This window comes from Cuculus canorus, chromosome 8 (genome assembly GCF_017976375.1).
Source record: "Cuculus canorus isolate bCucCan1 chromosome 8, bCucCan1.pri, whole genome shotgun sequence".
NCBI classification, from domain to species: domain Eukaryota; kingdom Metazoa; phylum Chordata; class Aves; order Cuculiformes; family Cuculidae; genus Cuculus; species Cuculus canorus.
The window spans coordinates 16,076,342-16,102,961 of NC_071408.1; the positions used below are offsets into that span (position 1 = coordinate 16,076,342).

Sequence of the window (26,620 nt, forward strand, 5' to 3'; positions counted from 1 at the left end):
ATTCTTTTAAGAGATATCAGGAGATATCAGCATTTAATATAAGCCCATGTAGGATGCAGTCTGTTTGTTAAAGCTGGGCCACAGATTCTTGATACAAAGCCACGGAAATTCTTCCCTTCACAGAGTCATCTGCCACTGATACCAGCGCTATATACTGCAAAGAAAACCTGCAAGCAGAAATTTTATTAACACTATCTATGCACCTTTCACAATGAGATTAAATGATTCCTTTAGAAACCAAATTCTCAGGGTCTCACATGAGCTCTGCACTCCAGAGGATGCTTAGAGGTGTTGGATGCCTCCATGAAAACCTGGCACTGGAGCCAGTGGTCATCCAGGCACAGCAATGCCATCTCTCGGGCTTGCTCTGTGTCATGGCAATAGCATGGGAAAGCGAACTGAGGGAACACGGACACTGCCTGCCCAGGATTCAGTCCCAGCTGGTCAGCTTCCGGAGGCTGCCGATTCAGCAGCCCCCACAGCAGCCACAGCTGGACCCCTCCTCCAGGATATGTTCAGATACGCAGGCTTCTGTATTGGGATGGGGGATCAAACAAGTAAATAAATACGCAAACAAAGATGACCATAAAATCTCCACTGTGCGGCTCTGCTGTTACGTGTGTGTGAATAACACACAAAATAAACAGACAGGATTCTCAAACAAATCTACCAGGGCCATCTGTCTGGCTAGGATCTACCCGCGCCGTGACCTTGCTTTCTCAATAGCAGATCGTAAGTTTTCAACTTAATTATAGAATCATAGAATGGTTTGGGTTGGAAAGGACCTTAAAGATTATCCAGTTCCAATCTCCCTGCTACGGACAGGGACACCTTCCACTAGGTCAGGCTGATCAGACTTTCATCCTACCTGGTACTAGATACCTCCAGGGATGGGGCATCCAGTTTCTTTGGGTAAGTGAAAAAAACAAGCATCCTTAAATGAATTACATCATGGCCACATTTTTAAGAATCACTATGCAAGTCAGCATCTCTTGAAAGAAACAAAGCAGCACAAACCTTCTTCAGTCTATGCTTCACGCTTACACACATCTCACTGCGCCCACAAAGGTTCCTCTAGCAAATGTTATACGTCCACCAAAAAACAGATTTGCATGATACGCCTCTGCAAGCCAAAGGCATGTTTCTTGAAAAGGTATAAGCAAGAATAGAAACACTACCTTTAGTTGAAGGCAAAAAGAGGTTATGACGCTGAATGCCATTCTAGTACCTTCAAAGGAGATCTAATCCTTCTTTATATGAGACTGTCATAACCACCTTTTTGCTGTCTACCAAGTATTTAAGGAAACGATGCCTTTCATAGCAGCTGTTAGGTGCATCAGCGGAAGCCGAGCAACAAAGTGCAGAGTATGTGGGCTAAATTAAACTAGAACGTGGTGTGAAGGAGATCTAAAGTTACCTTGTCACATACAACCAAAGAAAACTGTCTGTTCAGTTCCACGTAGTATTCAGCCATGAATTTATATATTCCGGTATCCTTGCACAGCTAGCTGTTAGCTAATAGGTGAAACCATCCCCGAAAAGCAGAGTTGTGAAACACCAGCAACAGCTACTCAGGCGATCGAGAACAACCACTCAATTACCACTTTCTGCTCTAAGTTTTATTTCCGGAAGACCAGTTACAAAGCTTCTGCACCACCTTCCAACTGCAGCAGCGTGTTTATTACGTGCCCCTCTGTATTAGGGGCCTTATACACTCACTCACACAGTTTCATAGTTAGCTCAAATCACAGGGTTTGCTCTAAGAAAAAAAGCATCTAAATCATCTGAAATAGAAACCTAGTTTCTAGACTGGAGAGAGGCTGCCCTTTCTGAAAGTTTGTCCATGAGCGTTTCTTGTGGCAGACAAAGATATTTGTGGTATAAAATATTTGTGATATCAAAACGATGCGTGGCAGGTCCAGCTGCATGCTTGGGATGAGCCATTTCCAAGTGCCTAAGGCCAGGCCCTGTGGCCATCAGGCTGCCTCCAACTCTGGCTGCTCCTGTGGAAGAGACAGGGAGCTCAGCCTGTGCCTTCGCTTTCTCCTTATCATAATGCCTTTTTCAGAGTAAGTCAAATCTAGAGAGAGATTTTAATTCCTCCTTCCTAGTCTGATTTTTACGTTCATAATTCTGCAGTGCTACTGCTTAGCTTCCTTGTTCATGCCTGTGGATGTGTGTTTGTGAGTAATCAAGCCTTTTTCCTTCCAGGGGGTGGACACCTTTCTGACAGTTACCTAGGGAGGCCTCAGGTGCCAAAGATGTTATTTTTGCATACAATATTATGAATCAGACATAAACCAGGAGCATGTTAGAGAGACCTTGGCATTCAGATCCCTGTAGACCATAAGCCTGGGAATAAATTGGAAAGAATCACTGACAATTCCCATAGTACAATATGTAAACTGCATCTTTGAGTTGTTCTGTCACTGAACTTGCTTGTTTGTGTGCTTTGAAGCGTCTTCAGGAGTGATGGTGCTTTCTGGCAGTCTAAACATAGCTTGCACTAGAACAGAGGTGCAAAGCCAGTAAAAACTGGAAGTAACTGACAGTCCTGACTGGGTGTTGGCTGCCTGGTAATTTGTGCCTGAAATCCATGGCAGTCGAGATCCTAGAGGATCCTACATTGGGTACCACTTGTTAGCCTTGCTGCCAGTGTCCATGATGGTGATGAAATTAGAATGAGCATATGCCTGATGACTTCCTCAGAGATGCAGCTTCTCCGCCCCACCACTGAAGTGTGCTGGGAGGAGGAGTTGTTTCTGTTTGCTGCCTTTAAGGAAAATTGAGTTTTCTTGGATTGATAGTCTGACATCTATACAAGGCAGGCCATTAATTTAGAACTTCAGTTTCCATTCAAACACACCTTCTTTGTTCGTGTTTTAAAGTTAATGGGAGTTGTTGTCATATTTTAGGGAAATTTCAGCTTCCAGATTTGTGATTTTTTTAAAAGCAGTCCTGCCAAGTTTTTCTAATACATTGCAGATGAGCAAGATCCACAGAGGAAGAAGAGACATTGAGTCTGCTGGAAGACTGCAGCCGCAGGAAGCAGCAATGCGGCACAGGTTGACCCCTGTGGCTGTGGAAAGGTGGTCAGGGAGAGACCCTGGGCCCAAATTCGGCTTCTGCCTTTAGGCAGCAGCAGATGCCTCAGAAAAACAGAAGAGAAGGGCAAGAATACCGGCCTGCTTCCGCACTGTGTCTTCCCACCCCTGTCATTAGCTGGTGTCCAGGGTAGTCTGCCAATTAGGCCTAGCCAGATTTTCCTTCCTTGAGTCTGACTAATCTTTTCTTGAACCCATCTGAACGTTGGAGACCAGCAATGCTGTGTGGCAGTAAACTCTACCGTTCAGCTAAACGTTAGATGAAGAATTATTGCTTTATTTTTTTTCCTCAAATATTCCATTTCTGAAATTCATGTGATGGTCCCTGTGTGTTTTTTAAGAGGAGACAGTGAATTTCAACTCAGTTTAACTTGATTGGTTTACACATCATTTTGGAGATCTTTATCATATTCACTGAGATAATGGGAGCACGCTGAAGGACTGTTGCTAAAATCTTTTATCAAATAGAGTTCAAGAAACTATTCTAAAATCTGTCTGAATGTATTTAGAGGTGCTTTTGGAGATGTATTTCTGTGTGATTAATGGAGCTAATCTGGTTAATTTCCATTCCCAGAAAGAAATATGTTAAATGGCTTTGATTGTAACACTTCGGTACATCTGGGCAGTGTTCTTCTATTACAGTTATTGCCATATTGTGCCGATATCCTCAGATGGATTAATTCAGAGGTTGATATCAGACGAGCATCTATCCCTTTGTGCATAGCAAAGGGAACTAGTGGCCAATCAATGAAGTTGTTTTATTGACAAATATTATAACAAAACAATGTTTGCTATTTCCAGGCAGGCGACCTGCACGCTCCCTCTCGTCCATCAGTACTCAGTACAGCAGTGAAGATGAATCTCATGCTGAAGTGATGAAAGACGGCGTTGAGGATGAAGAGGAGTATAATATCAAAAGGGCATCTGCTGATGCAACACATGCACAATATGTGAATGAGAACGGGGAGAATGAGCAGCTGAGAGTGGAGGAAAAGGAGGAAACTTCTGCACTGGCCATGGAAGGAATAGATGAAGCAGAAAGGGCAAACCCAGAAGATCTAACAGCAAGGGGAGACACCGGAGTTTTTCATGAAAATACAATGGCAATGCAGCATCAAAGTCTTGAAGTAAACGGGGAATGCAAACGGGCAAGGTCAGTAGAAAATGACACAGAGGAAGACTGCGAGAAGAATGCAAGTACCAGGAGGGATGATCGGGAGGAAAATCTTCCAGTGCCTTTGGAAAGCAATGGGATGCACTTGGAAGACAGCGATGAAGAGTCTCCTGAGAGGCCTGAAGGAGCTGGTGAGTACAGTCTTTCTGCACAACTGTGAGTGACTGGCACGTGCGAGTGTTCCTGTATTTGCCTTTCTATTCAGTCACGGTGCAGCGTGGTGCAACAAAACGTGCCAAATGCTTCTCTGGAGTTGTTGAGTTGCAGGCTGAGTCTGGGCAAATCACAGCTGGTGGTGTGACAGATCTGTCAGAAGTATGGGAATACCTGGGATGTGCTCCTGCTGCACATTTTCTGATCTTGCTGTGCTCTTTGTGACAGGGAGATAGTGCTGATCCCAAGAGAGAGAATTGTTGTGAGCAGTATTTGTCATCCTTCCCTGGGCTCTGTGTTTTGATAGACTGTCAATTCCCTTTTGTCAAACGTTGCGCAGGCAGTACCCTGCAAAGAATGGAAACTGCCAGCTACTCAGGCTTCAGGCCTGTGATCGGGTCAGAGTAAAATAGGTGCACTGCGCCTACTAAAGCACTTAGTATTTCAGCAACTCATAGAAAGTGCTGTCTGTACCTCTGCGTGAGGCAGACAAGGGATGTCCTGGAGCGGAAGCTTCTTGTCTTCTCTGCAGAGCTGGAATGTTAGAATGATTCAAGCAGGTTGTGTGCTATTGCACAGAGACCTTTGTCAGAATTTTGGATCCCAGGAGGAACCTTATAAATGCTCTTCTGGGACCTTTGCTGCTCAGTTTTCATGGTTCCTTGCAGAGCAGATCTTAGTGCCTCACCTAGGTGGAACGTGACAGCAAGGAGCGAAGCCACCACTGTCCTTTAGGATCTGTAGTACAGGCAAAAAGGTGTTCGTGCTGAGCAAGTGCCTCTTGTACTATAGACTGAAACCGTCTTTTAACGGTTTTCTCACAATTCTGTTCAGAGCTGTGTGGGTGCAGAGTATTGATGGGGTAGAGAGGATGCATGTAAGCATAAAGTATGGAACCACAGGAAGCAGAAATGAGTTACAAATGAGTTACGATAGAGTTCCAGTCGTAACTGTTCAACTGCGGTGTTACATGCACAAAGTAAGTGACAAAACCACTTACCATCACCCTTCCTGCAAAGGACAGCAGTTGCAAGTCAGCAGCAAGATTGATGTTAGAGAGCATTTCTATTATTATATCAACTCCTCCCGTCCTCGTGTATTCCTATATAGCATATAATACATTGTTATCAGTCCAATTAGTGCTTGGGTACCACTGTTTATTACATCTCCTATGGATAGTACACATTTTACAGTTTATTGATTAAATTTTAGATACAGCCTTTGTACTAAGACTGACAGGTAGTAAGTTTAATTTTAGCATATTTTGATCTGATGAACCGCAATATGCTACCATATTGGAATTTGCTGGAATGCAAGAGTTTCTAAACACCATTGCCTGTGAAGAAAGCTCAGCTTTTCCAGCCTGGGAAAGGTTTTCCTTGTGTGGAAATGAAAAAGGCAGTACACTACTGCTCCCACATAAATCTACTTAAACAAACTTCTGGAAAGGATGTTCATTCTGTTAGTAAGAAGAATACGTACTGCATCACCTAGCCCTGATACAGGCTTACCTTAATTTTATCAATGTAATTTGCTTCTCTGTGATTAAATACTTGGTGAGCACCATTTCTCAGGACCATCTTCATGCCCTCCTCAGTTCCTGCTGTACCCAAAACCTTTAAACCATAAGCTCTGGCAATCTGACATGTTGCTATTCCAACCTGAGGGGATGAGGAGGGAGGGAAGAAAAGAAAAAAAAAAACCACAAAAAGGAAAAATTAAGTCTTTTTTTCTCTTTCTTTCTTAGTATTTTGAATTTCATATATTCCAACATGAACTTGCCAATTTAAAAAGTTGGCCTGGAAGCATTTTTTTAGCCATAAGAAGTTATTTGCATCGTAGAGACAGCCAAATAAAGAATAGGTATTTACAGAGATGCATTAAAACTTTGTGATTCTTTTAAGAGATATCAGGAGATATCAGCATTTAATATAAACCCATGTAGGATGCAGTCTGTTTGTTAAAGCTGGGCCACAGATTCTTGATACAAAGCCACGGAAATTCTTCCCTTCACAGAGTCATCTGCCACTGATACCAGCGCTATATACTGCAAAGAAAACCTGCAAGCAGAAATTTTATTAACACTATCTATGCACCTTTCACAATGAGATTAAATGATTCCTTTAGAAACCAAATTCTCAGGGTCTCACATGAGCTCTGCACTCCAGAGGATGCTTAGAGGTGTTGGATGCCTCCATGAAAACCTGGCACTGGAGCCAGTGGTCATCCAGGCACAGCAATGCCATCTCTCGGGCTTGCTCTGTGTCATGGCAATAGCATGGGAAAGCGAACTGAGGGAACACGGACACTGCCTGCCCAGGATTCAGTCCCAGCTGGTCAGCTTCCGGAGGCTGCCGATTCAGCAGCCCCCACAGCAGCCACAGCTGGACCCCTCCTCCAGGATATGTTCAGATACGCAGGCTTCTGTATTGGGATGGGGGATCAAACAAGTAAATAAATACGCAAACAAAGATGACCATAAAATCTCCACTGTGCGGCTCTGCTGTTACGTGTGTGTGAATAACACACAAAATAAACAGACAGGATTCTCAAACAAATCTACCAGGGCCATCTGTCTGGCTAGGATCTACCCGCGCCGTGACCTTGCTTTCTCAATAGCAGATCGTAAGTTTTCAACTTAATTATAGAATCATAGAATGGTTTGGGTTGGAAAGGACCTTAAAGATTATCCAGTTCCAATCTCCCTGCTACGGACAGGGACACCTTCCACTAGGTCAGGCTGATCAGACTTTCATCCTACCTGGTACTAGATACCTCCAGGGATGGGGCATCCAGTTTCTTTGGGTAAGTGAAAAAAACAAGCATCCTTAAATGAATTACATCATGGCCACATTTTTAAGAATCACTATGCAAGTCAGCATCTCTTGAAAGAAACAAAGCAGCACAAACCTTCTTCAGTCTATGCTTCACGCTTACACACATCTCACTGCGCCCACAAAGGTTCCTCTAGCAAATGTTATACGTCCACCAAAAAACAGATTTGCATGATACGCCTCTGCAAGCCAAAGGCATGTTTCTTGAAAAGGTATAAGCAAGAATAGAAACACTACCTTTAGTTGAAGGCAAAAAGAGGTTATGACGCTGAATGCCATTCTAGTACCTTCAAAGGAGATCTAATCCTTCTTTATATGAGACTGTCATAACCACCTTTTTGCTGTCTACCAAGTATTTAAGGAAACGATGCCTTTCATAGCAGCTGTTAGGTGCATCAGCGGAAGCCGAGCAACAAAGTGCAGAGTATGTGGGCTAAATTAAACTAGAACGTGGTGTGAAGGAGATCTAAAGTTACCTTGTCACATACAACCAAAGAAAACTGTCTGTTCAGTTCCACGTAGTATTCAGCCATGAATTTATATATTCCGGTATCCTTGCACAGCTAGCTGTTAGCTAATAGGTGAAACCATCCCCGAAAAGCAGAGTTGTGAAACACCAGCAACAGCTACTCAGGCGATCGAGAACAACCACTCAATTACCACTTTCTGCTCTAAGTTTTATTTCCGGAAGACCAGTTACAAAGCTTCTGCACCACCTTCCAACTGCAGCAGCGTGTTTATTACGTGCCCCTCTGTATTAGGGGCCTTATACACTCACTCACACAGTTTCATAGTTAGCTCAAATCACAGGGTTTGCTCTAAGAAAAAAAGCATCTAAATCATCTGAAATAGAAACCTAGTTTCTAGACTGGAGAGAGGCTGCCCTTTCTGAAAGTTTGTCCATGAGCGTTTCTTGTGGCAGACAAAGATATTTGTGGTATAAAATATTTGTGATATCAAAACGATGCGTGGCAGGTCCAGCTGCATGCTTGGGATGAGCCATTTCCAAGTGCCTAAGGCCAGGCCCTGTGGCCATCAGGCTGCCTCCAACTCTGGCTGCTCCTGTGGAAGAGACAGGGAGCTCAGCCTGTGCCTTCGCTTTCTCCTTATCATAATGCCTTTTTCAGAGTAAGTCAAATCTAGAGAGAGATTTTAATTCCTCCTTCCTAGTCTGATTTTTACGTTCATAATTCTGCAGTGCTACTGCTTAGCTTCCTTGTTCATGCCTGTGGATGTGTGTTTGTGAGTAATCAAGCCTTTTTCCTTCCAGGGGGTGGACACCTTTCTGACAGTTACCTAGGGAGGCCTCAGGTGCCAAAGATGTTATTTTTGCATACAATATTATGAATCAGACATAAACCAGGAGCATGTTAGAGAGACCTTGGCATTCAGATCCCTGTAGACCATAAGCCTGGGAATAAATTGGAAAGAATCACTGACAATTCCCATAGTACAATATGTAAACTGCATCTTTGAGTTGTTCTGTCACTGAACTTGCTTGTTTGTGTGCTTTGAAGCGTCTTCAGGAGTGATGGTGCTTTCTGGCAGTCTAAACATAGCTTGCACTAGAACAGAGGTGCAAAGCCAGTAAAAACTGGAAGTAACTGACAGTCCTGACTGGGTGTTGGCTGCCTGGTAATTTGTGCCTGAAATCCATGGCAGTCGAGATCCTAGAGGATCCTACATTGGGTACCACTTGTTAGCCTTGCTGCCAGTGTCCATGATGGTGATGAAATTAGAATGAGCATATGCCTGATGACTTCCTCAGAGATGCAGCTTCTCCGCCCCACCACTGAAGTGTGCTGGGAGGAGGAGTTGTTTCTGTTTGCTGCCTTTAAGGAAAATTGAGTTTTCTTGGATTGATAGTCTGACATCTATACAAGGCAGGCCATTAATTTAGAACTTCAGTTTCCATTCAAACACACCTTCTTTGTTCGTGTTTTAAAGTTAATGGGAGTTGTTGTCATATTTTAGGGAAATTTCAGCTTCCAGATTTGTGATTTTTTTAAAAGCAGTCCTGCCAAGTTTTTCTAATACATTGCAGATGAGCAAGATCCACAGAGGAAGAAGAGACATTGAGTCTGCTGGAAGACTGCAGCCGCAGGAAGCAGCAATGCGGCACAGGTTGACCCCTGTGGCTGTGCAAAGGTGGTCAGGGAGAGACCCTGGGCCCAAATTCGGCTTCTGCCTTTAGGCAGCAGCAGATGCCTCAGAAAAACAGAAGAGAAGGGCAAGAATACCGGCCTGCTTCCGCACTGTGTCTTCCCACCCCTGTCATTAGCTGGTGTCCAGGGTAGTCTGCCAATTAGGCCTAGCCAGATTTTCCTTCCTTGAGTCTGACTAATCTTTTCTTGAACCCATCTGAACGTTGGAGACCAGCAATGCTGTGTGGCAGTAAACTCTACCGTTCAGCTAAACGTTAGATGAAGAATTATTGCTTTATTTTTTTTCCTCAAATATTCCATTTCTGAAATTCATGTGATGGTCCCTGTGTGTTTTTTAAGAGGAGACAGTGAATTTCAACTCAGTTTAACTTGATTGGTTTACACATCATTTTGGAGATCTTTATCATATTCACTGAGATAATAGGAGCACGCTGAAGGACTGTTGCTAAAATCTTTTATCAAATAGAGTTCAAGAAACTATTCTAAAATCTGTCTGAATGTATTTAGAGGTGCTTTTGGAGATGTATTTCTGTGTGATTAATGGAGCTAATCTGGTTAATTTCCATTCCCAGAAAGAAATATGTTAAATGGCTTTGATTGTAACACTTCGGTACATCTGGGCAGTGTTCTTCTATTACAGTTATTGCCATATTGTGCCGATATCCTCAGATGGATTAATTCAGAGGTTGATATCAGACGAGCATCTATCCCTTTGTGCATAGCAAAGGGAACTAGTGGCCAATCAATGAAGTTGTTTTATTGACAAATATTATAACAAAACAATGTTTGCTATTTCCAGGCAGGCGACGTGCACGCTCCCTCTCGTCCATCAGTACTCAGTACAGCAGTGAAGATGAATCTCATGCTGAAGTGATGAAAGATGGCGTTGAGGATGAAGAGGAGTATAATATCAAAAGGGCATCTGCTGATGCAACACATGCACAATATGTGAATGAGAACGGGGAGAATGAGCAGCTGAGAGTGGAGGAAAAGGAGGAAACTTCTGCACTGGCCATGGAAGGAATAGATGAAGCAGAAAGGGCAAACCCAGAAGATCTAACAGCAAGGGGAGACACCGGAGTTTTTCATGAAAATACAATGGCAATGCAGCATCAAAGTCTTGAAGTAAACGGGGAATGCAAACGGGCAAGGTCAGTAGAAAATGACACAGAGGAAGACGGCGAGAAGAATGCAAGTACCAGGAGGGATGATCGGGAGGAAAATCTTCCAGTGCCTTTGGAAAGCAATGGGATGCACTTGGAAGACAGCGATGAAGAGTCTCCTGAGAGGCCTGAAGGAGCTGGTGAGTACAGTCTTTCTGCACAACTGTGAGTGACTGGCACGTGCGAGTGTTCCTGTATTTGCCTTTCTATTCAGTCACGGTGCAGCGTGGTGCAACAAAACGTGCCAAATGCTTCTCTGGAGTTGTTGAGTTGCAGGCTGAGTCTGGGCAAATCACAGCTGGTGGTGTGACAGATCTGTCAGAAGTATGGGAATACCTGGGATGTGCTCCTGCTGCACATTTTCTGATCTTGCTGTGCTCTTTGTGACAGGGAGATAGTGCTGATCCCAAGAGAGAGAATTGTTGTGAGCAGTATTTGTCATCCTTCCCTGGGCTCTGTGTTTTGATAGACTGTCAATTCCCTTTTGTCAAACGTTGCGCAGGCAGTACCCTGCAAAGAATGGAAACTGCCAGCTACTCAGGCTTCAGGCCTGTGATCGGGTCAGAGTAAAATAGATGCACCGCGCCTACTAAAGCACTTAGTATTTCAGCAACTCATAGAAAGTGCTGTCTGTACCTCTGCGTGAGGCAGACAAGGGATGTCCTGGAGCGGAAGCTTCTTGTCTTCTCTGCAGAGCTGGAATGTTAGAATGATTCAAGCAGGTTGTGTGCTATTGCACAGAGACCTTTGTCAGAATTTTGGATCCCAGGAGGAACCTTATAAATGCTCTTCTGGGACCTTTGCTGCTCAGTTTTCATGGTTCCTTGCAGAGCAGATCTTAGTGCCTCACCTAGGTGGAACGTGACAGCAAGGAGCGAAGCCACCACTGTCCTTTAGGATCTGTAGTACAGGCAAAAAGGTGTTCGTGCTGAGCAAGTGCCTCTTGTACTATAGACTGAAACCGTCTTTTAACGGTTTTCTCACAATTCTGTTCAGAGCTGTGTGGGTGCAGAGTATTGATGGGGTAGAGAGGATGCATGTAAGCATAAAGTATGGAACCACAGGAAGCAGAAATGAGTTACAAATGAGTTACGATAGAGTTCCAGTCGTAACTGTTCAACTGCGGTGTTACATGCACAAAGTAAGTGACAAAACCACTTACCATCACCCTTCCTGCAAAGGACAGCAGTTGCAAGTCAGCAGCAAGATTGATGTTAGAGAGCATTTCTATTATTATATCAACTCCTCCCGTCCTCGTGTATTCCTATATAGCATATAATACATTGTTATCAGTCCAATTAGTGCTTGGGTACCACTGTTTATTACATCTCCTATGGATGGTACACATTTTACAGTTTATTGATTAAATTTTAGATACAGCCTTTGTACTAAGACTGACAGGTAGTAAGTTTAATTTTAGCATATTTTGATCTGATGAACCGCAATATGCTACCATATTGGAATTTGCTGGAATGCAAGAGTTTCTAAACACCATTGCCTGTGAAGAAAGCTCAGCTTTTCCAGCCTGGGAAAGGTTTTCCTTGTGTGGAAATGAAAAAGGCAGTACACTACTGCTCCCACATAAATCTACTTAAACAAACTTCTGGAAAGGATGTTCATTCTGTTAGTAAGAAGAATACGTACTGCATCACCTAGCCCTGATACAGGCTTACCTTAATTTTATCAATGTAATTTGCTTCTCTGTGATTAAATACTTGGTGAGCACCATTTCTCAGGACCATCTTCATGCCCTCCTCAGTTCCTGCTGTACCCAAAACCTTTAAACCATAAGCTCTGGCAATCTGACATGTTGCTATTCCAACCTGAGGGGATGAGGAGGGAGGGAAGAAAAGAAAAAAAAAAACCACAAAAAGGAAAAATTAAGTCTTTTTTTCTCTTTCTTTCTTAGTATTTTGAATTTCATATATTCCAACATGAACTTGCCAATTTAAAAAGTTGGCCTGGAAGCATTTTTTTAGCCATAAGAAGTTATTTGCATCGTAGAGACAGCCAAATAAAGAATAGGTATTTACAGAGATGCATTAAAACTTTGTGATTCTTTTAAGAGATATCAGGAGATATCAGCATTTAATATAAACCCATGTAGGATGCAGTCTGTTTGTTAAAGCTGGGCCACAGATTCTTGATACAAAGCCACGGAAATTCTTCCCTTCACAGAGTCATCTGCCACTGATACCAGCGCTATATACTGCAAAGAAAACCTGCAAGCAGAAATTTTATTAACACTATCTATGCACCTTTCACAATGAGATTAAATGATTCCTTTAGAAACCAAATTCTCAGGGTCTCACATGAGCTCTGCACTCCAGAGGATGCTTAGAGGTGTTGGATGCCTCCATGAAAACCTGGCACTGGAGCCAGTGGTCATCCAGGCACAGCAATGCCATCTCTCGGGCTTGCTCTGTGTCATGGCAATAGCATGGGAAAGCGAACTGAGGGAACACGGACACTGCCTGCCCAGGATTCAGTCCCAGCTGGTCAGCTTCCGGAGGCTGCCGATTCAGCAGCCCCCACAGCAGCCACAGCTGGACCCCTCCTCCAGGATATGTTCAGATACGCAGGCTTCTGTATTGGGATGGGGGATCAAACAAGTAAATAAATACGCAAACAAAGATGACCATAAAATCTCCACTGTGCGGCTCTGCTGTTACGTGTGTGTGAATAACACACAAAATAAACAGACAGGATTCTCAAACAAATCTACCAGGGCCATCTGTCTGGCTAGGATCTACCCGCGCCGTGACCTTGCTTTCTCAATAGCAGATCGTAAGTTTTCAACTTAATTATAGAATCATAGAATGGTTTGGGTTGGAAAGGACCTTAAAGATTATCCAGTTCCAATCTCCCTGCTACGGACAGGGACACCTTCCACTAGGTCAGGCTGATCAGACTTTCATCCTACCTGGTACTAGATACCTCCAGGGATGGGGCATCCAGTTTCTTTGGGTAAGTGAAAAAAACAAGCATCCTTAAATGAATTACATCATGGCCACATTTTTAAGAATCACTATGCAAGTCAGCATCTCTTGAAAGAAACAAAGCAGCACAAACCTTCTTCAGTCTATGCTTCACGCTTACACACATCTCACTGCGCCCACAAAGGTTCCTCTAGCAAATGTTATACGTCCACCAAAAAACAGATTTGCATGATACGCCTCTGCAAGCCAAAGGCATGTTTCTTGAAAAGGTATAAGCAAGAATAGAAACACTACCTTTAGTTGAAGGCAAAAAGAGGTTATGACGCTGAATGCCATTCTAGTACCTTCAAAGGAGATCTAATCCTTCTTTATATGAGACTGTCATAACCACCTTTTTGCTGTCTACCAAGTATTTAAGGAAACGATGCCTTTCATAGCAGCTGTTAGGTGCATCAGCGGAAGCCGAGCAACAAAGTGCAGAGTATGTGGGCTAAATTAAACTAGAACGTGGTGTGAAGGAGATCTAAAGTTACCTTGTCACATACAACCAAAGAAAACTGTCTGTTCAGTTCCACGTAGTATTCAGCCATGAATTTATATATTCCGGTATCCTTGCACAGCTAGCTGTTAGCTAATAGGTGAAACCATCCCCGAAAAGCAGAGTTGTGAAACACCAGCAACAGCTACTCAGGCGATCGAGAACAACCACTCAATTACCACTTTCTGCTCTAAGTTTTATTTCCGGAAGACCAGTTACAAAGCTTCTGCACCACCTTCCAACTGCAGCAGCGTGTTTATTACGTGCCCCTCTGTATTAGGGGCCTTATACACTCACTCACACAGTTTCATAGTTAGCTCAAATCACAGGGTTTGCTCTAAGAAAAAAAGCATCTAAATCATCTGAAATAGAAACCTAGTTTCTAGACTGGAGAGAGGCTGCCCTTTCTGAAAGTTTGTCCATGAGCGTTTCTTGTGGCAGACAAAGATATTTGTGGTATAAAATATTTGTGATATCAAAACGATGCGTGGCAGGTCCAGCTGCATGCTTGGGATGAGCCATTTCCAAGTGCCTAAGGCCAGGCCCTGTGGCCATCAGGCTGCCTCCAACTCTGGCTGCTCCTGTGGAAGAGACAGGGAGCTCAGCCTGTGCCTTCGCTTTCTCCTTATCATAATGCCTTTTTCAGAGTAAGTCAAATCTAGAGAGAGATTTTAATTCCTCCTTCCTAGTCTGATTTTTACGTTCATAATTCTGCAGTGCTACTGCTTAGCTTCCTTGTTCATGCCTGTGGATGTGTGTTTGTGAGTAATCAAGCCTTTTTCCTTCCAGGGGGTGGACACCTTTCTGACAGTTACCTAGGGAGGCCTCAGGTGCCAAAGATGTTATTTTTGCATACAATATTATGAATCAGACATAAACCAGGAGCATGTTAGAGAGACCTTGGCATTCAGATCCCTGTAGACCATAAGCCTGGGAATAAATTGGAAAGAATCACTGACAATTCCCATAGTACAATATGTAAACTGCATCTTTGAGTTGTTCTGTCACTGAACTTGCTTGTTTGTGTGCTTTGAAGCGTCTTCAGGAGTGATGGTGCTTTCTGGCAGTCTAAACATAGCTTGCACTAGAACAGAGGTGCAAAGCCAGTAAAAACTGGAAGTAACTGACAGTCCTGACTGGGTGTTGGCTGCCTGGTAATTTGTGCCTGAAATCCATGGCAGTCGAGATCCTAGAGGATCCTACATTGGGTACCACTTGTTAGCCTTGCTGCCAGTGTCCATGATGGTGATGAAATTAGAATGAGCATATGCCTGATGACTTCCTCAGAGATGCAGCTTCTCCGCCCCACCACTGAAGTGTGCTGGGAGGAGGAGTTGTTTCTGTTTGCTGCCTTTAAGGAAAATTGAGTTTTCTTGGATTGATAGTCTGACATCTATACAAGGCAGGCCATTAATTTAGAACTTCAGTTTCCATTCAAACACACCTTCTTTGTTCGTGTTTTAAAGTTAATGGGAGTTGTTGTCATATTTTAGGGAAATTTCAGCTTCCAGATTTGTGATTTTTTTAAAAGCAGTCCTGCCAAGTTTTTCTAATACATTGCAGATGAGCAAGATCCACAGAGGAAGAAGAGACATTGAGTCTGCTGGAAGACTGCAGCCGCAGGAAGCAGCAATGCGGCACAGGTTGACCCCTGTGGCTGTGGCAAAGGTGGTCAGGGAGAGACCCTGGGCCCAAATTCAGGCTTCTGCCTTTAGGCAGCAGCAGATGCCTCAGAAAAACAGAAGAGAAGGGCAAGAATACCGGCCTGCTTCCGCACTGTGTCTTCCCACCCCTGTCATTAGCTGGTGTCCAGGGTAGTCTGCCAATTAGGCCTAGCCAGATTTTCCTTCCTTGAGTCTGACTAATCTTTTCTTGAACCCATCTGAACGTTGGAGACCAGCAATGCTGTGTGGCAGTAAACTCTACCGTTCAGCTAAACGTTAGATGAAGAATTATTGCTTTATTTTTTTTCCTCAAATATTCCATTTCTGAAATTCATGTGATGGTCCCTGTGTGTTTTTTAAGAGGAGACAGTGAATTTCAACTCAGTTTAACTTGATTGGTTTACACATCATTTTGGAGATCTTTATCATATTCACTGAGATAATAGGAGCACGCTGAAGGACTGTTGCTAAAATCTTTTATCAAATAGAGTTCAAGAAACTATTCTAAAATCTGTCTGAATGTATTTAGAGGTGCTTTTGGAGATGTATTTCTGTGTGATTAATGGAACTAATCTGGTTAATTTCCATTCCCAGAAAGAAATATGTTAAATGGCTTTGATTGTAACACTTCGGTACATCTGGGCAGTGTTCTTCTATTACAGTTATTGCCATATTGTACCGATATCCTCAGATGGATTAATTCAGAGGTTGATATCAGACGAGCATCTATCCCTTTGTGCATAGCGAAGGGAACTAGTGGCCAATCAATGAAGTTGTTTTATTGACAAATATTATAACAAAACAATGTTTGCTATTTCCAGGCAGGCGACCTGCACGCTCCCTCTCGTCCATCAGTACTCAGTACAGCAGTGAAGATGAATCTCATGCTGAAGTGATGAAAGACGGCGTTGAGGATGAAGAGGAGTATAATATCAAAAGGGCATCTGCTGATGCAACACATGCACAATATGTGAATGAGAACGGGGAGAATGAGCAGCTGAGAGTGGAGGAAAAGGAGGAAACTTCTGCACTGGCCATGGAAGGAATAGATGAAGCAGAAAGGGCAAACCCAGAAGATCTAACAGCAAGGGGAGACACCGGAGTTTTTCATGAAAATACAATGGCAATGCAGCATCAAAGTCTTGAAGTAAACGGGGAATGCAAACGGGCAAGGTCAGTAGAAAATGACACAGAGGAAGACGGCGAGAAGAATGCAAGTACCAGGAGGGATGATCGGGAGGAAAATCTTCCAGTGCCTTTGGAAAGCAATGGGATGCACTTGGAAGACAGCGATGAAGAGTCTCCTGAGAGGCCTGAAGGAGCTGGTGAGTACAGTCTTTCTGCACAACTGTGAGTGACTGGCACGTGCGAGTGTTCCTGTATTTGCCTTTCTATTCAGTCACGGTGCAGCGTGGTGCAACAAAACGTGCCAAATGCTTCTCTGGAGTTGTTGAGTTGCAGGCTGAGTCTGGGCAAATCACAGCTGGTGGTGTGACAGATCTGTCAGAAGTATGGGAATACCTGGGATGTGCTCCTGCTGCACATTTTCTGATCTTGCTGTGCTCTTTGTGACAGGGAGATAGTGCTGATCCCAAGAGAGAGAATTGTTGTGAGCAGTATTTGTCATCCTTCCCTGGGCTCTGTGTTTTGATAGACTGTCAATTCCCTTTTGTCAAACGTTGCGCAGGCAGTACCCTGCAAAGAATGGAAACTGCCAGCTACTCAGGCTTCAGGCCTGTGATCGGGTCAGAGTAAAATAGGTGCACCGCGCCTACTAAAGCACTTAGTATTTCAGCAACTCATAGAAAGTGCTGTCTGTACCTCTGCGTGAGGCAGACAAGGGATGTCCTGGAGCGGAAGCTTCTTGTCTTCTCTGCAGAGCTGGAATGTTAGAATGATTCAAGCAGGTTGTGTGCTATTGCACAGAGACCTTTGTCAGAATTTTGGATCCCAGGAGGAACCTTATAAATGCTCTTCTGGGACCTTTGCTGCTCAGTTTTCATGGTTCCTTGCAGAGCAGATCTTAGTGCCTCACCTAGGTGGAACGTGACAGCAAGGAGCGAAGCCACCACTGTCCTTTAGGATCTGTAGTACAGGCAAAAAGGTGTTCGTGCTGAGCAAGTGCCTCTTGTACTATAGACTGAAACTGTCTTTTAACGGTTTTCTCACAATTCTGTTCAGAGCTGTGTGGGTGCAGAGTATTGATGGGGTAGAGAGGATGCATGTAAGCATAAAGTATGGAACCACAGGAAGCAGAAATGAGTTACAAATGAGTTACGATAGAGTTCCAGTCATAACTGTTCAACTGCGGTGTTACATGCACAAAGTAAGTGACAAAACCACTTACCATCACCCTTCCTGCAAAGGACAGCAGTTGCAAGTCAGCAGCAAGATTGATGTTAGAGAGCATTTCTATTATTATATCAACTCCTCCCGTCCTCGTGTATTCCTATATAGCATATAATACATTGTTATCAGTCCAATTAGTGCTTGGGTACCACTGTTTATTACATCTCCTATGGATAGTACACATTTTACAGTTTATTGATTAAATTTTAGATACAGCCTTTGTACTAAGACTGACAGGTAGTAAGTTTAATTTTAGCATATTTTGATCTGATGAACCGCAATATGCTACCATATTGGAATTTGCTGGAATGCAAGAGTTTCTAAACACCATTGCCTGTGAAGAAAGCTCAGCTTTTCCAGCCTGGGAAAGGTTTTCCTTGTGTGGAAATGAAAAAGGCAGTACACTACTGCTCCCACATAAATCTACTTAAACAAACTTCTGGAAAGGATGTTCATTCTGTTAGTAAGAAGAATACGTACTGCATCACCTAGCCCTGATACAGGCTTACCTTAATTTTATCAATGTAATTTGCTTCTCTGTGATTAAATACTTGGTGAGCACCATTTCTCAGGACCATCTTCATGCCCTCCTCAGTTCCTGCTGTACCCAAAACCTTTAAACCATAAGCTCTGGCAATCTGACATGTTGCTATTCCAACCTGAGGGGATGAGGAGGGAGGGAAGAAAAGAAAAAAAAAAAACCACAAAAAGGAAAAATTAAGTCTTTTTTTCTCTTTCTTTCTTAGTATTTTGAATTTCATATATTCCAACATGAACTTGCCAATTTAAAAAGTTGGCCTGGAAGCATTTTTTTAGCCATAAGAAGTTATTTGCATCGTAGAGACAGCCAAATAAAGAATAGGTATTTACAGAGATGCATTAAAACTTTGTGATTCTTTTAAGAGATATCAGGAGATATCAGCATTTAATATAAACCCATGTAGGATGCAGTCTGTTTGTTAAAGCTGGGCCACAGATTCTTGATACAAAGCCACGGAAATTCTTCCCTTCACAGAGTCATCTGCCACTGATACCAGCGCTATATACTGCAAAGAAAACCTGCAAGCAGAAATTTTATTAACACTATCTATGCACCTTTCACAATGAGATTAAATGATTCCTTTAGAAACCAAATTCTCAGGGTCTCACATGAGCTCTGCACTCCAGAGGATGCTTAGAGGTGTTGGATGCCTCCATGAAAACCTGGCACTGGAGCCAGTGGTCATCCAGGCACAGCAATGCCATCTCTCGGGCTTGCTCTGTGTCATGGCAATAGCATGGGAAAGCGAACTGAGGGAACACGGACACTGCCTGCCCAGGATTCAGTCCCAGCTGGTCAGCTTCCGGAGGCTGCCGATTCAGCAGCCCCCACAGCAGCCACAGCTGGACCCCTCCTCCAGGATATGTTCAGATACGCAGGCTTCTGTATTGGGATGGGGGATCAAACAAGTAAATAAATACGCAAACAAAGATGACCATAAAATCTCCACTAGTGCGGCTCTGCTGTTACGTGTGTGTGAATAACACACAAAATAAACAGACAGGATTCTCAAACAAATCTACCAGGGCCATCTGTCTGGCTAGGATCTACCCGCGCCGTGACCTTGCTTTCTCAATAGCAGATCGTAAGTTTTCAACTTAATTATAGAATCATAGAATGGTTTGGGTTGGAAAGGACCTTAAAGATTATCCAGTTCCAATCTCCCTGCTACGGACAGGGACACCTTCCACTAGGTCAGGCTGATCAGACTTTCATCCTACCTGGTACTAGATACCTCCAGGGATGGGGCATCCAGTTTCTTTGGGTAAGTGAAAAAAACAAGCATCCTTAAATGAATTACATCATGGCCACATTTTTAAGAATCACTATGCAAGTCAGCATCTCTTGAAAGAAACAAAGCAGCACAAACCTTCTTCAGTCTATGCTTCACGCTTACACACATCTCACTGCGCCCACAAAGGTTCCTCTAGCAAATGTTATACGTCCACCAAAAAACAGATTTGCATGATACGCCTCTGCAAGCCAAAGGCATGTTTCTTGAAAAGGTATAAGCAAGAATAGAAACACTACCTTTAGTTGAAGGCAAAAAGAGGTTATGACGCTGAATGCCATTCTAGTACCTTCAAAGGAGATCTAATCCTTCTTTATATGAGACTGTCATAACCACCTTTTTGCTGTCTACCAAGTATTTAAGGAAACGATGCCTTTCATAGCAGCTGTTAGGTGCATCAGCGGAAGCCGAGCAACAAAGTGCAGAGTATGTGGGCTAAATTAAACTAGAACGTGGTGTGAAGGAGATCTAAAGTTACCTTGTCACATACAACCAAAGAAAACTGTCTGTTCAGTTCCACGTAGTATTCAGCCATGAATTTATATATTCCGGTATCCTTGCACAGCTAGCTGTTAGCTAATAGGTGAAACCATCCCCGAAAAGCAGAGTTGTGAAACACCAGCAACAGCTACTCAGGCGATCGAGAACAACCACTCAATTACCACTTTCTGCTCTAAGTTTTATTTCCGGAAGACCAGTTACAAAGCTTCTGCACCACCTTCCAACTGCAGCAGCGTGTTTATTACGTGCCCCTCTGTATTAGGGGCCTTATACACTCACTCACACAGTTTCATAGTTAGCTCAAATCACAGGGTTTGCTCTAAGAAAAAAAGCATCTAAATCATCTGAAATAGAAACCTAGTTTCTAGACTGGAGAGAGGCTGCCCTTTCTGAAAGTTTGTCCATGAGCGTTTCTTGTGGCAGACAAAGATATTTGTGGTATAAAATATTTGTGATATCAAAACGATGCGTGGCAGGTCCAGCTGCATGCTTGGGATGAGCCATTTCCAAGTGCCTAAGGCCAGGCCCTGTGGCCATCAGGCTGCCTCCAACTCTGGCTGCTCCTGTGGAAGAGACAGGGAGCTCAGCCTGTGCCTTCGCTTTCTCCTTATCATAATGCCTTTTTCAGAGTAAGTCAAATCTAGAGAGAGATTTTAATTCCTCCTTCCTAGTCTGATTTTTACGTTCATAATTCTGCAGTGCTACTGCTTAGCTTCCTTGTTCATGCCTGTGGATGTGTGTTTGTGAGTAATCAAGCCTTTTTCCTTCCAGGGGGTGGACACCTTTCTGACAGTTACCTAGGGAGGCCTCAGGTGCCAAAGATGTTATTTTTGCATACAATATTATGAATCAGACATAAACCAGGAGCATGTTAGAGAGACCTTGGCATTCAGATCCCTGTAGACCATAAGCCTGGGAATAAATTGGAAAGAATCACTGACAATTCCCATAGTACAATATGTAAACTGCATCTTTGAGTTGTTCTGTCACTGAACTTGCTTGTTTGTGTGCTTTGAAGCGTCTTCAGGAGTGATGGTGCTTTCTGGCAGTCTAAACATAGCTTGCACTAGAACAGAGGTGCAAAGCCAGTAAAAACTGGAAGTAACTGACAGTCCTGACTGGGTGTTGGCTGCCTGGTAATTTGTGCCTGAAATCCATGGCAGTCGAGATCCTAGAGGATCCTACATTGGGTACCACTTGTTAGCCTTGCTGCCAGTGTCCATGATGGTGATGAAATTAGAATGAGCATATGCCTGATGACTTCCTCAGAGATGCAGCTTCTCCGCCCCACCACTGAAGTGTGCTGGGAGGAGGAGTTGTTTCTGTTTGCTGCCTTTAAGGAAAATTGAGTTTTCTTGGATTGATAGTCTGACATCTATACAAGGCAGGCCATTAATTTAGAACTTCAGTTTCCATTCAAACACACCTTCTTTGTTCGTGTTTTAAAGTTAATGGGAGTTGTTGTCATATTTTAGGGAAATTTCAGCTTCCAGATTTGTGATTTTTTTAAAAGCAGTCCTGCCAAGTTTTTCTAATACATTGCAGATGAGCAAGATCCACAGAGGAAGAAGAGACATTGAGTCTGCTGGAAGACTGCAGCCGCAGGAAGCAGCAATGCGGCACAGGTTGACCCCTGTGGCTGTGCAAAGGTGGTCAGGGAGAGACCCTGGGCCCAAATTCAGCTTCTGCCTTTAGGCAGCAGCAGATGCCTCAGAAAAACAGAAGAGAAGGGCAAGAATACCGGCCTGCTTCCGCACTGTGTCTTCCCACCCCTGTCATTAGCTGGTGTCCAGGGTAGTCTGCCAATTAGGCCTAGCCAGATTTTCCTTCCTTGAGTCTGACTAATCTTTTCTTGAACCCATCTGAACGTTGGAGACCAGCAATGCTGTGTGACAGTAAACTCTACCGTTCAGCTAAACGTTAGATGAAGAATTATTGCTTTATTTTTTTTCCTCAAATATTCCATTTCTGAAATTCATGTGATGGTCCCTGTGTGTTTTTTAAGAGGAGACAGTGAATTTCAACTCAGTTTAACTTGATTGGTTTACACATCATTTTGGAGATCTTTATCATATTCACTGAGATAATAGGAGCACGCTGAAGGACTGTTGCTAAAATCTTTTATCAAATAGAGTTCAAGAAACTATTCTAAAATCTGTCTGAATGTATTTAGAGGTGCTTTTGGAGATGTATTTCTGTGTGATTAATGGAGCTAATCTGGTTAATTTCCATTCCCAGAAAGAAATATGTTAAATGGCTTTGATTGTAACACTTCGGTACATCTGGGCAGTGTTCTTCTATTACAGTTATTGCCATATTGTGCCGATATCCTCAGATGGATTAATTCAGAGGTTGATATCAGACGAGCATCTATCCCTTTGTGCATAGCAAAGGGAACTAGTGGCCAATCAATGAAGTTGTTTTATTGACAAATATTATAACAAAACAATGTTTGCTATTTCCAGGCAGGCGACGTGCACGCTCCCTCTCGTCCATCAGTACTCAGTACAGCAGTGAAGATGAATCTCATGCTGAAGTGATGAAAGACGGCGTTGAGGATGAAGAGGAGTATAATATCAAAAGGGCATCTGCTGATGCAACACATGCACAATATGTGAATGAGAACGGGGAGAATGAGCAGCTGAGAGTGGAGGAAAAGGAGGAAACTTCTGCACTGGCCATGGAAGGAATAGATGAAGCAGAAAGGGCAAAACCAGAAGATCTAACAGCAAGGGGAGACACCGGAGTTTTTCATGAAAATACAATGGCAATGCAGCATCAAAGTCTTGAAGTAAACGGGGAATGCAAACGGGCAAGGTCAGTAGAAAATGACACAGAGGAAGACTGCGAGAAGAATGCAAGTACCAGGAGGGATGATCGGGAGGAAAATCTTCCAGTGCCTTTGGAAAGCAATGGGATGCACTTGGAAGACAGCGATGAAGAGTCTCCTGAGAGGCCTGAAGGAGCTGGTGAGTACAGTCTTTCTGCACAACTGTGAGTGACTGGCACGTGCGAGTGTTCCTGTATTTGCCTTTCTATTCAGTCACGGTGCAGCGTGGTGCAACAAAACGTGCCAAATGCTTCTCTGGAGTTGTTGAGTTGCAGGCTGAGTCTGGGCAAATCACAGCTGGTGGTGTGACAGATCTGTCAGAAGTATGGGAATACCTGGGATGTGCTCCTGCTGCACATTTTCTGATCTTGCTGTGCTCTTTGTGACAGGGAGATAGTGCTGATCCCAAGAGAGAGAATTGTTGTGAGCAGTATTTGTCATCCTTCCCTGGGCTCTGTGTTTTGATAGACTGTCAATTCCCTTTTGTCAAACGTTGCGCAGGCAGTACCCTGCAAAGAATGGAAACTGCCAGCTACTCAGGCTTCAGGCCTGTGATCGGGTCAGAGTAAAATAGATGCACCGCGCCTACTAAAGCACTTAGTATTTCAGCAACTCATAGAAAGTGCTGTCTGTACCTCTGCGTGAGGCAGACAAGGGATGTCCTGGAGCGGAAGCTTCTTGTCTTCTCTGCAGAGCTGGAATGTTAGAATGATTCAAGCAGGTTGTGTGCTATTGCACAGAGACCTTTGTCAGAATTTTGGATCCCAGGAGGAACCTTATAAATGCTCTTCTGGGACCTTTGCTGCTCAGTTTTCATGGTTCCTTGCAGAGCAGATCTTAGTGCCTCACCTAGGTGGAACGTGACAGCAAGGAGCGAAGCCACCACTGTCCTTTAGGATCTGTAGTACAGGCAAAAAGGTGTTCGTGCTGAGCAAGTGCCTCTTGTACTATAGACTGAAACCGTCTTTTAACGGTTTTCTCACAATTCTGTTCAGAGCTGTGTGGGTGCAGAGTATTGATGGGGTAGAGAGGATGCATGTAAGCATAAAGTATGGAACCACAGGAAGCAGAAATGAGTTACAAATGAGTTACGATAGAGTTCCAGTCATAACTGTTCAACTGCGGTGTTACATGCACAAAGTAAGTGACAAAACCACTTACCATCACCCTTCCTGCAAAGGACAGCAGTTGCAAGTCAGCAGCAAGATTGATGTTAGAGAGCATTTCTATTATTATATCAACTCCTCCCGTCCTCGTGTATTCCTATATAGCATATAATACATTGTTATCAGTCCAATTAGTGCTTGGGTACCACTGTTTATTACATCTCCTATGGATAGTACACATTTTACAGTTTATTGATTAAATTTTAGATACAGCCTTTGTACTAAGACTGACAGGTAGTAAGTTTAATTTTAGCATATTTTGATCTGATGAACCGCAATATGCTACCATATTGGAATTTGCTGGAATGCAAGAGTTTCTAAACACCATTGCCTGTGAAGAAAGCTCAGCTTTTCCAGCCTGGGAAAGGTTTTCCTTGTGTGGAAATGAAAAAGGCAGTACACTACTGCTCCCACATAAATCTACTTAAACAAACTTCTGGAAAGGATGTTCATTCTGTTAGTAAGAAGAATACGTACTGCATCACCTAGCCCTGATACAGGCTTACCTTAATTTTATCAATGTAATTTGCTTCTCTGTGATTAAATACTTGGTGAGCACCATTTCTCAGGACCATCTTCATGCCCTCCTCAGTTCCTGCTGTACCCAAAACCTTTAAACCATAAGCTCTGGCAATCTGACATGTTGCTATTCCAACCTGAGGGGATGAGGAGGGAGGGAAGAAAAGAAAAAAAAAAACCACAAAAAGGAAAAATTAAGTCTTTTTTTCTCTTTCTTTCTTAGTATTTTGAATTTCATATATTCCAACATGAACTTGCCAATTTAAAAAGTTGGCCTGGAAGCATTTTTTTAGCCATAAGAAGTTATTTGCATCGTAGAGACAGCCAAATAAAGAATAGGTATTTACAGAGATGCATTAAAACTTTGTGATTCTTTTAAGAGATATCAGGAGATATCAGCATTTAATATAAACCCATGTAGGATGCAGTCTGTTTGTTAAAGCTGGGCCACAGATTCTTGATACAAAGCCACGGAAATTCTTCCCTTCACAGAGTCATCTGCCACTGATACCAGCGCTATATACTGCAAAGAAAACCTGCAAGCAGAAATTTTATTAACACTATCTATGCACCTTTCACAATGAGATTAAATGATTCCTTTAGAAACCAAATTCTCAGGGTCTCACATGAGCTCTGCACTCCAGAGGATGCTTAGAGGTGTTGGATGCCTCCATGAAAACCTGGCACTGGAGCCAGTGGTCATCCAGGCACAGCAATGCCATCTCTCGGGCTTGCTCTGTGTCATGGCAATAGCATGGGAAAGCGAACTGAGGGAACACGGACACTGCCTGCCCAGGATTCAGTCCCAGCTGGTCAGCTTCCGGAGGCTGCCGATTCAGCAGCCCCCACAGCAGCCACAGCTGGACCCCTCCTCCAGGATATGTTCAGATACGCAGGCTTCTGTATTGGGATGGGGGATCAAACAAGTAAATAAATACGCAAACAAAGATGACCATAAAATCTCCACTATGCGGCTCTGCTGTTACGTGTGTGTGAATAACACACAAAATAAACAGACAGGATTCTCAAACAAATCTACCAGGGCCATCTGTCTGGCTAGGATCTACCCGCGCCGTGACCTTGCTTTCTCAATAGCAGATCGTAAGTTTTCAACTTAATTATAGAATCATAGAATGGTTTGGGTTGGAAAGGACCTTAAAGATTATCCAGTTCCAATCTCCCTGCTACGGACAGGGACACCTTCCACTAGGTCAGGCTGATCAGACTTTCATCCTACCTGGTACTAGATACCTCCAGGGATGGGGCATCCAGTTTCTTTGGGTAAGTGAAAAAAACAAGCATCCTTAAATGAATTACATCATGGCCACATTTTTAAGAATCACTATGCAAGTCAGCATCTCTTGAAAGAAACAAAGCAGCACAAACCTTCTTCAGTCTATGCTTCACGCTTACACACATCTCACTGCGCCCACAAAGGTTCCTCTAGCAAATGTTATACGTCCACCAAAAAACAGATTTGCATGATACGCCTCTGCAAGCCAAAGGCATGTTTCTTGAAAAGGTATAAGCAAGAATAGAAACACTACCTTTAGTTGAAGGCAAAAAGAGGTTATGACGCTGAATGCCATTCTAGTACCTTCAAAGGAGATCTAATCCTTCTTTATATGAGACTGTCATAACCACCTTTTTGCTGTCTACCAAGTATTTAAGGAAACGATGCCTTTCATA

At 43.3% G+C, this 26,620-nt stretch overlaps 1 protein-coding gene across 1 annotated transcript in view; it reads left to right on the top strand.

The window, feature by feature from the left end:
* ERICH3 (glutamate rich 3) overlaps nt 1-26,620 on the top strand; it is a 71,400-nt gene that overhangs the window by 34,897 nt on the left and 9,883 nt on the right. The window contains exons 14-17 of the mRNA XM_054073122.1: nt 3,906-4,409; nt 10,230-10,733; nt 16,556-17,059; nt 22,882-23,385. Of these exons, the coding sequence (XP_053929097.1) occupies nt 3,906-4,409; nt 10,230-10,733; nt 16,556-17,059; nt 22,882-23,385 (2,016 nt within the window). The remainder of the gene's footprint in view (nt 1-3,905; nt 4,410-10,229; nt 10,734-16,555; nt 17,060-22,881; nt 23,386-26,620) is intronic.